Below are 12,505 nucleotides of genomic sequence, written 5' to 3'. Positions count from 1 at the left end.
GAGACTTGCCTATGATTTTCTCTCTCTCTCTCTCTCTCTCTTCCTCCGAGAGTGAGTATATATTTAGTTGCGTTGCAGGTTAGAAGTTGGAGTTCACATCTCAACCCTTTCTCTTTCTCTTTCTCTTTCTCTCTGTCCAAACAAGAAAGTAAGTGAAACAAAATCTCTCTGTCTTCTGTCTTCTGTCTCTGTCTCTCTCTTCCATGGCTGCTCACGAAGAAGGAGAGGTTGGTTTTGAAGAGGGAATGACGTGGCTACCCTCACAAGTTCTGGATGAAGCATGCGATTACACAAAGGTCTCCTCTACTCCTCCACATATAGAAACCTCTCATGACAACTTCGATGTATATATATTTGCTACATCAATCTCTTCATCTGTATATCACTTTTATTAAATTTACTAAATTTGAATTTGGTTTTTATTTATTTTTAAGGCATATTCGAAGCTTCAACAGCACCACCACCGCCGCCACCACCATCACGATCATCATCCGGTACGTACTCTATCACGGCCTTCACTTCCTTTTCTTATTATTGTCTCCGGTGACAATGTGTGTGGCAGTGATAGAGTTTGAGAGATTATAATGGCATGTAATTAAATTAACAATTTAAACGTGTACGTACGGTTTAGTATATGGTTTTGTTGCTGGGATTTTGTGGCTTGAATTTTGGGAGATTCTGGTACGTGCGTACCGACATTTTTTAGATGGTTAGAGGAATAGTAGATGGGATGATATATATAAGAGTGAATTATGTGATGATAATAGTAAACTGGGCCATACATATGTTGTAGCAGTACGGTTAACATATTTGGTGTAGATCTACCTAATCTCATAAACTTCAGGAGAAAGGAATATTATAAAACTAATTATAAGGTACTAGTGATTTTCATTATGAAAAACCAAACGACCAAAAAAAAACAAATGGCCTAATTAGTACACCGTACCATTGCATCATTAACACTAGCAAACAAGAAGATAGCTGCTGGCTTTCAGTTGGAAGCTAATTAAGCTAGTGAAATATATATATGGGGTCATTGATTTGGATCCGACTATTATTTTATATATTCTTTTATTTGGCTAATGAAAATCTGGGATATATTTGATTGATTGATTGATTTATTTCGAAAAAAGAGTTATAGAAGAATTGATTAATTTCAATGAGTTGAATATTGACTTTTCTAAAATTAATTTTACAAGAGAAAAAGTATATATTAATCTTGATTAACTAGTAACTTTGATACAAACTAATTTAAATTTAAAACAAGGTCGATTCTAGAAATAAATTAAAGAAAAATAGTAATCAAATCTGATTTTGCGGTGCCATATATAGAGTATATATATATATATATATATATATATGCACAATTAGTCATATAAAGTATAGTTGGGAAATTTTTTATTGGAGTGTTTTGGGGGGAGTCGTTAATTTAGAGTAGTTTAAGGTTTCTTCCAATATTGCTCAATACATGGAGAAATTATTTTGTGTATTCGATACACCATTACGTAGTGTAATTAATTCAATGTATCATAATATGAGTGTATGTTATTAATATTATACCATTCTAATATAAATATAACGTCTAATAATACCCTTACACGTTGGATTGGTTATACCACATAACGGTATATCAGATATACACAATAATTTTTCCAATACTTAAGTTAGGTTCTATAATATCTTCAAAACAATCAATATATATATATATATATGCACTCAAATTAGAAATTAAACCACGTTGTAAGATTTAATTAGCAGTACTAGTACGTACCACTGTCATAAATGTAAAATTAATTAATTTCTTTGACCAAAACTAATGTGTCAAGTACTGGATGCAGAATTCAAAATCTAGCTCAAGACCACAAATTCATAGGGCGAAGGTTGTCCAGAATTGCTCTGGAGGGCCTGGAATGCAAGCCTTTTTCCTTGATTCTGGGCCAAGATCATGTACTGGCACTGGCGTTTTTCTTCCACAAAGAGCAGGCACCAACTTCCACCCAACCAAAAAACCAGGTACTACGTGCGCTACGTACTGATCGATATAATATTGTATTTCATTTGTTCTTATCTAGATACGATTTTGGGATCACACAAATTAATGAAAGTATTATTTGAAAAATTGAAGCTTAATTAATTCATGATATATATATATATATATATTAATTATGTGTTTGCACAATTGTATGCAGCTTGTGCTCCCGTTCTCCTGCCCTCTCGTGTGGTTCAAGCTCTCAACCTCAACGTTCATGCACTAGGCCTCCAAATTTCACCTCGACAAGGTTTTACCTTGATGTCTAGAACTGTCATTAACTAGCAATATCTTTTATTAATGAATTTATTGCGAAGAAATAACAAGCTTAATTAATTATTAATTGTTTCAGATCCAAAAGATCATAAACGAAAATCGGGTGGTGGAGATTGCATGTCGGCTCGAAATAAAAATGGGAGCAAGGAAGTCCCATCGGCTCAATGCTACATTATTTCTCAAAACCAAACTTGTCCCCCGGAGTTATTTCTTCCAAAGGAATGGACTTACTAGCTAGCTAGCTAGTCGAACAATTATACATGCATACCTGAAAACTTATAAAGGCATATCAAAGCTCTCTAATTAGCTATATCATTCATCGATGTGCTGTTACATGACCTTGATCGATGATCATGTAATATTCTTGTAACTTGAATAATCACAGCACAAGATTAATTTCCCTTATTTAATAAATCTTAATAGCTTTCTTCATGTAAACTTCAACTTGCAAGATACATATATATTATATGGTTAAAGAAGTTTTACAAATATATTTATCTTGTTATTACTTCTCAATGGCTCGTTTTAATTTGAATTAACTACTTATAAAATAATGATAACTTTTTTCGATATTCAGTACATTGTTTGCTACTCACCCATAGTGGGGTGGGGTGTTTTATTAACTCATGAATTTTAGGGCGTTCCAAACAATACTTGCTACAATCAATCACTTTCATGTCCTATTTAGTTGCAAGTTCACGTTACCAAGCTCGGAAATGATAACTTTTCAAAATACTCGAGATTTGTATATTTGATCTAGTTTAGTGGTGACATTAGTTTTCCTTTTATGGAAGTAGGTCATAAATTCAAATCTAATGTCCTATATTTAGAGTTTAGAGTTTAAGTAAGAAAAGCTACGGCTCTTGATTCTTGAATACCAAAGGCAAATTACCCAACCACACCCTGCTACGTGGGCACTGACCCTCGCCGACTTATCATGGACCAATAAGAGTAGCCAATTATAATAACGCAAAGTGAGCAATTAGGTAGAGGATTATTACCGCTACAGTCCCGCTGCTTTCTCTGAGCATTGTTCCAAGTCCCGCCATGGAAGTCACTCATCTCAGCTTGCAAAGCTTCCGTCCCCATCTCTTCCCCACAACGCTCTCAAAAATTCGAGGTCAGTTATCCAGTAATCAAAAATTCAGAAAACAGAGAATAGAAAATTCTGATCTCTGAATGTTATTAGTTTTCGTTGTTTTGTATCTTAAGCTCTTGTCTGACCTTGCAGTGCACTTTTAGGTTGTGATATTCGAATTTGTTATCCTCCATTTGTTAAAATCAACAATGTTTTCCTTAATACGAATCCGATACAATCAAGAAGAAGAAATTTCATGTTGCTAAACAGGTCTTTCTCGTCCAAAGCAAACAAAAGAGTCTCAGCTAAGTTCTCAAACGAGTTCCGAAATGATTATATGAATGTTGAAGCTACAGCTGCAGAATCTCTAAATCTTGAAGTTAATCCACCAAGGCCGAATGATGGAGAAGAAAATCTCAAATCAGATGGTGTTGATAACTCCGACACTGAGCAGGCCACCAGACCTCTAATGTTTAGAAATCGGTTTCTGAATTTTGTGCGCTTTAGTTCAGTCCTTAATAATGCTGCTGAATCGTTCTTCAAGAGCGAGATTCGACGGAGGTTGTTTGTGACAGCAGTACTAATTGTAAATAGTCGCGTCGGTTATTTCATTCCTCTGCCTGGATTTGATAGAAGGTTGATACCTCAAGATTACCTCAGCTTTGTCTCGGGATCCGTTGGTGAGTGATTGGCATACATATCTGGGCATACAAATAAAATTTTTTATTGTTGACATTTGAGATTCATACATGTTTACTAGCTGTTTGATATTGAATCTGTTATGGGGAGAGATTCATTTGTGTTGTCTCTGGCAGATGAACTTGGCGATTTTGCAGCAGAGCTTAAAATGTCCTTCTTCCAGCTTGGAATCAGTCCTCAAATCATAGCATCAATTATTATGCAGGTTTACTGCTATTCTTTAGCTAGTTCAGTTTATTTATGTTTAATTTAATGGATATTTCTTGCAGCTTTCTCTCTTCATCGAAGTGTACATAATTTGAAATACAATTTATAAATTGAAAAAATTTGATGTACAGGTGTTCTGTCATGTGGTTCCCTCCCTAGTAAAGCTGCGGAAAGAAGGCTTAGATGGTCACGAGAAGATTAAGAGTTATATGTGTGTCTAGTTATTCATCTCAAGCAGTGAGCCAAGAATTTTATAGTGAATTTTACTTTGAATCATTTTTTTTTTTTTCCAAGATTGTGAACCCTATGAGTTTTTCTGTCTATTGAAGATGGTGGATGTCTCTTGGCTTTGCAATATTGGAGGCTGTGATACTTTCTTGTTATTCACTTCCATATTCAATCTATGCGGCCAGCCAGAGGTAATTTGGCAAGTATAACTTCATTTTCAACCATAAGCTCTGATTTCAAATAATATCTATGTGGTTTGTGGTGCAATGACAATGACATGGATCTGTGATACCATCTCAGAATCTGGATTTGGTACTATACTTGACATGTTGGTTACTTGATTGGCATGACTATTAACTTGCTAATATTTCCCAGAATTCTGTATTGTTGCCACTTCAGGCTTTAGATCATAGTATCACTCAGATATGCTTGTTGTGTATTGAATGTATAGGCTCAAATAAAGATATATGTTGTTGCTTGTTGTGGTTGATCTGTTTATTCCTCTTTGTTTGCCTGTTTGCTCATTCTTTTATCTCATCGTATATGGGATTATATTCTCTATCTTCTTTGACTGGTAATGCATATTTCAGGTCAAGGTTCATCTCTAATTATATGTGTGCAAATATTGATTGGCTACACGGAGACATTATACAAAATGTTGTCGCAACTCTCAGGTATGTGTTGCAATGAGTGCCACTAATTTACCCTTTATTAGGCAAAGTTATTAGGTATTCTGTATCTTTGTTAATCCTATCATTAGTATTCTGTGACTCAGATGTCATTTAACCTCAAGTTTGATGCAAGCTTACTGATTGCATGCTTTTTATATGTGTGCAGGTAGTTCTGTTAGTTGGGGGCCATACTTATTGGCAGTATTGGGCGTTTTCACTATAGTCACTATGTGGGCAGTTGTGGTAACTGAAGGTTGCAGGAAGTTCAAGCTGCAGTACTATGGTTTTAAGCTTGCTTCTTCTGCAAGGTAATACAATTTTCACTATTTTGACGCTCAATGATCATTTCTAGTGATAGGAACTGCACTGCATACGTTTCCTCTATCATGGGGATTCTTATGTTTTTTTCCCCTATACATTATGTGGTGTGATTGATTATGAAGGTGGTGGTTCTATATACTAATGTTAGATGTATAGTAAGTATTACTTATAAACTAATTTTGGTATCAACTATCAACTTACAGCCTAGAAGAAACCATTCAAACCATACACTTTTGCTTCTATAATGTGAGCATTAAAAAAAGGTATGCTTTGATAAAGCTGTTTGCTGACACCATTTCTGGTCTTCTGTGTTTTGGACAGAGATGACTCGCCTATTACTGAAGTGGAGCCCTATATCCCTTTTACCATTAATCCATCAGGAATGCAGCCTGTTCTCACCACTACGTATCTATTGGCATTTCCCAGCATTCTTGCAAGGTCATAACTTATTATTTGGCAGCATTTTTGTATCTTTAAGATGAGAACCCATTGTCTATGTCTTTCAAATAATCAAAGGCTTCTTATATGGTTAATTTTAATTTGCATTTTGCTGCTCATTCCTCAATTTTTGCCAACCCAAAAAATGTTCCATAAGATTCTAAAAGGTTTTAAGCAGAGTAAGAGAAAAAATAGAAAAGAATGAAAAAGAGATAACAGAAATAGAGAGAGAGAGAGCAGTATTGAAGAATAAATTTATCTCATATATTTTTGTATATACAGTAGAGTCTATATATATAATTGATAGGAGTATTCTAGAGTCTACAAGAAATAGTTCCGTTACAAGATATTTTTACAATGGGTATGAAATATATGTGGGCTCAGTCATTATCCACACTCTTATTGTGGGAATATTCTGATGAGCTGTTCTGGATGCTTGATGAGCTGTTGTGGGTGTGGTGAGTGATCGTTGGATGGGTGTGATGAGTACTTTGTGGGTGAGCTTTTGTGCAATGCTGAATATTATTATCATCCCCCCGTAAGCTGATGCGAGGAGGTCGAGTGATCAGCTTGGAGCTCAATTCTTTGAATCGTGGGGAAGGTAGACCTTTGGTGAATATATCAGCAAGTTGAGCAGATGATTCAAGATGACGAATGTTGATAGACTTTCTGGTAAAAAGTTCCCGAATGAAGTGATAATCAACTTCAACATGCTTGGTTCTAGCATGGAAAATTGGATTAGCAGCCAAGGCAATTGCACTGATATTGTCACAATAGAAGAGGGGAGGGTGAGTGAGATAAATGTGAAGATCCCGCAGAAGAGAACATAGCCAAATAGCTTCAGCTGCAGAATGAGCAAGAGCCCGATATTCGGCCTCGGTGGATGAGCGAGCAACTGTAGGTTGCTTTTTGGCAGACCAAGAGATGAGATTGGTACCAAAAAAGATGCAGTAACCAGTGGTAGAACGCCGATCTACTGGACAACCAGCCCAATCGGCGTCCGAATAAATGGTGAGTGTGGGAGTGCCTTTGGTGAAGGATATGCCATAATCAGGAGTGGATTTAAGGTACCGAAGGATTCTTTTGACAGCTGTGAGATGGGGGGTTCTGGGATTGTGCATAAATTGGCACACTTGGTTGACAGAGAATGCAATGTCAGGACGAGTCCATGTGAGATATTGGAGAGCCCCGACAATGGAACGATAAAGGGTAGGATCAGAGAGAGGGTCACCAGTGGAAGTGTCTAATTTAGCAATGGTGGAGGGTGAAGGGAAGGGTTTGGCTTGAAGCAGAGAAGTTTTAGAAAGAAGATCAGTTGTATATTTAGACTGACAAAGAAATAAGCTAGAAGAATCACGATGTACCTCAAGGCCGAGGAAGTAATGAAGGGGACCCAAATCTTTCATGGCAAATTTGGAGCTGAGGAGAGAAATCAGATGTTGACAGTAAGAGGAAGAGCTGCCGGTAAGGACTATGTCATCAACGTACACCAAGAGGAAAGTAACAGAGTGATCAATCTTGATGAAAAGAGATGGATCAGCTGTAGAAGTTTGAAAACCCAGAGATAAAAGCCCATTGTGAAGCTCTTCATACCAAGCCCGCGAGGCTTGTTTAAGCCCATATAGGGAGCGCTGAAGCTTGCAAACATAGTGAGGCTTGAGTGGATCTTGGAAGCCAGGGGGTTGGACCATAAAGACATCTTCATGGAGATGCCCATGTAAGAATGCATTAGAAACATCAAGTTGGGAAATAGGCCAGTCATGTTGGACAGCTATGGAAAGAATGACCCGAATGGTGGGGGGCTTAGCAACTGGGCTGAATGTCTCAGTGTAGTCCACGCCGGCTTGTTGGTGAAAGCCCTTGGCGACCAAACGAGCTTTATACCGCTCTATAGACCCATCAGCTCGTTGCTTAAGGCGAAAGACCCACTTGCAGCCCACAAGATTTTGAGTGGGGTTGGGAGGAACTAAGGTCCATGTGGAGGTCTAGTGCAAGGCTGCAATTTCAGTGTTCATAGCGGCCATCCAATTGGGATCCTTAGCAGCTTGATGATAGGTGGAGGGTATGGGAGGAGATGATTTGGCAGAAAGGAGAGCGGAAGGGAAAGGGTGACGAGTGGTAAAGGCTTTGGGCTTATAGATGCCGTCTTTGGCACGAGTTTGCATTGGGTGAGTGTTTGTGGGGCGGGGAGGGGAATGAGATTGAGATAGAGGAGTGGGCAATAATGAGGGTGGAGAGGAAGTGGAATCAAGAGCAGAGGAGGTAGAAGAGCTGGAAGGAGAGGGTGAAGAAGGAGCTGGAGAAGAAGGTGCTGGTATTGGAGGTTGCTGGAAAGCGGGTGGGAGAGGTAAGGCAATGGGGTGATGTAGAGGGGCAAGAGAGTATGTAGTAGGAGCAGGTGGAGCGGCTTTAAAAGGGAATGAATATTCATCAGAGACAACATGACGAGAGACATATACACGTCCGGAAGATGGATCAAGGCAACGGTAGCCCTTTTGATTGGTACCATAGCCAATAAATATACACCTGCAGCTGCGAAAATCAAATTTGTGATGTGAATAAGGCCTAAGACAAGGATAACATGCACATCCATAAGCTTTGAGAAAGGTGTAGTCAGGAGTACAATGAAAAAGTTTTTGAAGAGGACTGATATTTTGGAGAGAAGAGGAGGGCAATCGATTAATTAGATAAACTGCTGTGTGAGCTACCTCTACCCAATATTTGAGAGGTAGTGAAGACTGGGCAAAAAGGGTGCGGGTAAGCTCAATAATGTGGCGATGTTTTCGCTCGGCCATGCCATTTTGCTCGGGAGTGTGGGGACAAGTAAATTGCTGAGCAATACCATGGCTAGTTAGAAAGTTGCGAAAAGAGGAACTGGTGTATTCACCACCATTATCACTCCGCAAAGCTTTAATAGGAAGGTTGAATTGTTTCTCAACTAAAAGTTTGAAGTGCTGAAAAAGTTTAAATACATCTGATTTGGAACGTAAAGGATAGAGCCAGGTGAAACGAGACCAATCATCAATAAATATTACGTAGTATTTAAAACCACTAACAGAAGGTATTGGGGCAGGACCCCATACATCAGTGTGTATGATTTCCAATGGAAATGAAGTGGTACTAAGAGATTTAACAAAAGGTAATTTTGATCTTTTTCCTAGTTGACAAGAAGAACAAAAAAAAAAATGGTTCTTGGAATGTAAAGCCTTGAGCTGATGCTGGGAGAGAAGGTGTTGCAGTGTGGAGGAAGATGGGTGGCCAAGACGTTGATGCCAGAGAGAGGAGGAGGTAGTTGTGCTGATGAAGGCTGTTGGAGATTGTTGATGAGGAAAAGACAATCGAATAGGATAAAGGTTGCCATCAGTAGGGCCCTGAAACAGAACTTTCCCCGAAGGAATATCCTTTACAATTCAACCAGAAGGAGAAAAAATCAGCAAACAGTTGTTATCATTAACAAATTGGTGGACAGATAATAGATTATGGGAAATTGAAGGAACATGTAAAATGTTAGTAAGACTAAAGAGAGAGCCAGAGTTGGAAGAAAGAGCTTGAGAAGAGCCAATATGGTGAATGTCCAAACCTTGCCCATTACCAACAGCGACTTTGTCGGAGCCGGGGTAAGCCGAGTGAAGAGAGAGATGAGAGAGGTCGTTGGTGATATGGTTTGTTGCACCGGAGTCAGCATACCAAACTGTGTTGGAAGATGGGGTGGGAGGGGTAGGGTGAGTTCCAGAGGTAGCAACCATGGCCTGAAGTTTGGAGGTTGGAACTCTGCCTTGGAAAGCATGGTTCATGCGATGATAACAGTTAATAGCAGAGTGATTATTGCCATTACAGATTTGGCAACGAATTTTGGTGGGATTGGAGTTGTTGAACCGAGATGGAGGGTGAGGTCTGAAGAAGGAAGGAAACGTGGACTGATTTTGGGGTGGAAATGAGGTTTTGGAAAAAGAGGGCTTGGGTGGGTGGTGGTAAGAATGTGGGCCACGGGTGTTTCTATTTTGTGAGGGGTTGGGCCTATTTTGAGAAGTGATGGCCGAAAAGGCTTGAGTGTGAGTGTGGACCTCTGGTGTAGGGAGTAGGGCTGTGGTCCTCTTTGCAACTTCAATCTCCTCGCTGAGGAGAAAACCATGGAGTTCATCAGGATTGAGGGGTTCAGCGCGAACGCGAATGGAGGTAGAGAATGCGTCATAATCAGGAGGAAGACCGTGAAGAGTGTGAGCAATAAGGTCAGAATCGGACAAAGGTTCGCCAGCAGCTGCAAGAGCATCAGAAATTTCTTTGATTTTCTGAAGATAGTCGGTTATGATCTGGTCACCCTTTTGCATATTTTGAAGCTTGCTTTTGAGTTGAAGAATATGAGATCTGGTGATTGTGGCAAACCGACGCTCAAGGTTAACCCATAAACCTCGAGCTGATGTAGATCCAACGGTGTAGGAAAGGACTGACTCAGACAATGAAGCATTGAGCCATATTCTACAAGTACGGTCTTTTTTGACCCATTGTGTGTAGGCTGGGTTTGGATCTATGGTGTTGGGTAGAGATTTGGGTGGACAAATGTCAGTCCCATCAATAATACCATACATATCATAATTTTCGAGGATTGGAGTAATGACTGATTTCCATAAGAGAAAATTTGCGGTGGTAAGTTTAATGGGTATGAGGGTGGCTATGTGTTGAGGAGAGAGAGGAATGGAGAGATTGGGAGGTAGTTTCAGGAGAGGTAATGATGGGGCTGGGAGATTCTGCTTGGTTAGGCATTTTTGGATCTGTGTGCTGTAAGGCAGTGGCTCTGATACCATAAAAGGTTTTAAGCAGAGTAAGAGAAAAAATAGAAAAGAATGAAAAAGAGATAACAGAAAGAGAGAGAGAGAGAGAGAGAGAGAGAGAGCAGTATTGAAGAATAAATTTATCTCATATATTTTTGTATATACAGTAGAGTCTATATATATAATTGATAGGAGTATTCTAGAGTCTACAAGAAATAGTTTCGTTACAAGATATTTTTACAATGGGTATGAAATATATGTGGGCTCAGTCATTATCCACACTCTTATTGTGGGAATATTCTGATGAGCTGTTCTGGATGCTTGATGAGCTGTTGTGGGTGTGGTGAGTGATCGTTGGATGGGTGTGATGAGTACTTTGTGGGTGAGCTTTTGTGCAATGCTGAATATTATTATCAGATTCTAACTGAACTTTTTTGTTTCTTTTTGAAGTTTAACATTACAACTTTCTGATACTGTGGTTTATTGGCAGTCTTCTTGGTTCGCCTTTCTGGGAGCATGTTAAGGAGATTTTGAACCCTGAAACTTCTGTTGGTGCATGGCCTTGGGTGTACTACTCAATATATGCGTTTTTTGTCTTTCTATTCAATATATTTGACATTGTAAGTTTCTTCTAACTTTATATATAATTATTCTAATTCACATTGTTTTCTAGTGTTTTAATCAGTAGTGCCTGTCCAGGCCAACTTGCCCAAGGAAATTGCTGATTACTTAAATAAGATGGGAACCAGGATACCAAATATAAAACCTGGGAAGGCTACAATTGAATACCTCACAAATATTCAGGCATCGACACGTTTTTGGGGTATAATTCTCCCTTTTTTTTGTCTTCCTTTCATTTTGACCTAATTCCTTTTTCAACCCTCATTGAATTTGTTTGCTTGCTTTTTGATGTCCTGTGGGGGAAATTCTGCAGGGGGCGTATTGTTAAGTATCTTGGCAACAACATCAAGCATACTTGATCATTATTTACGCAATATCAATGCGGAATTTGCAATAGGGTTGACCTCAGACCAAGTATGAGTTCTGAAATGCTGAGTTTTTTTTTTCTAGAATCTCCACTGCTATAGCATGCTTTTGTTTTTGTCTGTGTGAAATTTTGGATGGTAATTAACTCAAATGTAGTTATAAAATGTGCTGCCTTTTACTGACTGTTAATTGTCCAGGTGGGTTCTATTATTGAACTTAGAAGATCATATCAAGCATATAATGTAATGCCAAGTTTAAGTAAAGCCTTAAGCCGGTATGGTGTATAACTTCCAAACAGGCTGTGCCTTCTAGTATCCAGGTGATGCTCCATTTACTTCCCACAAAGAAATTCTGCATAGATGGCGACGCTAGCTTGTAACAAGAGTTTTACATTCTTTCTTTGCAGTGAAATTCTCAGACTGATGAAACACCTCCTGCAGCATCACAATCTGGTTTAAGCGGTCCGGAGGTTTACAGTAAAAACTAAGTGAAAACATAGGGAAGCCTCAGTGCTGGCATGGTATAAGATATTGTAAATTTTGTTCCCACTGGATTGTTGCCTTTATGAAAAAACCATCGAATCATTATAATTTATTAGTAATGGTAATAGTAAGACAAAAAAAAAAAAACACATTAATGTTTTATGATATTATATTTTGTATGATACATGATTTTTGGCAAGAAAGTTTTGAGTTGAACATAACAATGAGATAACAGGGGCATAAATGTAAAAGTACAGTTGTAAGGAGTGGGCCGCAAACAAGGCTTAATTATGTTGGGCCAGTTGGGCCGTAGAAATCCA

General features: G+C 38.6%; 2 protein-coding genes across 3 annotated transcripts; both read left to right on the top strand.

The window, feature by feature from the left end:
* The first annotated feature begins 188 nt into the window (after positions 1 to 188).
* On the top strand, positions 189 to 2,638 carry LOC147275740 (uncharacterized). 2 transcript variants are annotated; one of them, XM_086255370.1, is made up of 6 exons: positions 204 to 296; positions 435 to 494; positions 1,434 to 1,444; positions 1,859 to 2,013; positions 2,190 to 2,279; positions 2,382 to 2,638. In XM_086255370.1, exons 1-6 carry the CDS (start codon positions 204 to 206, stop codon positions 2,537 to 2,539), a joined length of 567 nt encoding a protein of 188 aa, XP_086111496.1. In that variant the 3' UTR covers positions 2,540 to 2,638. The 2 variants fall into 2 exon arrangements, with proteins under 2 accessions (XP_086111497.1, XP_086111496.1); XM_086255371.1 differs by lacking the exon at positions 1,434 to 1,444 and having other exon boundaries at positions 189 to 296; positions 1,839 to 2,013.
* Positions 2,628 to 12,246, top strand: LOC147275739 (preprotein translocase subunit SCY2, chloroplastic-like). Its single transcript, XM_086253993.1, has 15 exons — positions 2,628 to 2,660; positions 3,292 to 3,425; positions 3,537 to 4,063; positions 4,199 to 4,287; positions 4,421 to 4,500; positions 4,619 to 4,701; positions 4,746 to 4,829; positions 5,108 to 5,191; positions 5,355 to 5,496; positions 5,831 to 5,947; positions 11,207 to 11,336; positions 11,416 to 11,539; positions 11,651 to 11,751; positions 11,901 to 12,022; positions 12,110 to 12,246. Exons 1-14 carry the CDS (start codon positions 2,628 to 2,630, stop codon positions 11,988 to 11,990), a joined length of 1,818 nt encoding a protein of 605 aa, XP_086110119.1. The 3' UTR covers positions 11,991 to 12,022; positions 12,110 to 12,246.
* The last annotated feature ends 259 nt before the right edge of the window (positions 12,247 to 12,505 follow it).

Source organism: Dryas octopetala, chromosome 8 (assembly GCF_963921425.1).
Source record: "Dryas octopetala chromosome 8, drDryOcto1.1, whole genome shotgun sequence".
NCBI classification, from domain to species: Eukaryota; Viridiplantae; Streptophyta; class Magnoliopsida; order Rosales; family Rosaceae; genus Dryas; species Dryas octopetala.
The sequence above is the reverse complement of the archived record's forward strand: the minus strand, read 5'-3'. Positions and strand labels throughout refer to the sequence as shown.

What these genes read in the sequence shown, in the direction of transcription:
- LOC147275740 (XM_086255371.1), top strand. Translation starts at nt 204, where the DNA reads ATGGCTGCTCACGAAGAAGGAGAGGTTGGTTTTGAAGAGGGAATGACG. An exon ending in CCACCCAACCAAAAAACCAG is followed by an intron (nt 2,014 to 2,189) that starts GTACTACGTGCG and finishes AATTGTATGCAG; the next exon opens with CTTGTGCTCCCGTTCTCCTG. An exon ending in CCAAATTTCACCTCGACAAG is followed by an intron (nt 2,280 to 2,381) that starts GTTTTACCTTGA and finishes TAATTGTTTCAG; the next exon opens with ATCCAAAAGATCATAAACGA.
- LOC147275739 (XM_086253993.1), top strand. Translation starts at nt 2,628, where the DNA reads ATGTGCTGTTACATGACCTTGATCGATGATCAT. An exon ending in CTTTGTCTCGGGATCCGTTG is followed by an intron (nt 4,064 to 4,198) that starts GTGAGTGATTGG and finishes TGTCTCTGGCAG; the next exon opens with ATGAACTTGGCGATTTTGCA. An exon ending in GAGAAGATTAAGAGTTATAT is followed by an intron (nt 4,501 to 4,618) that starts GTGTGTCTAGTT and finishes TGTCTATTGAAG; the next exon opens with ATGGTGGATGTCTCTTGGCT.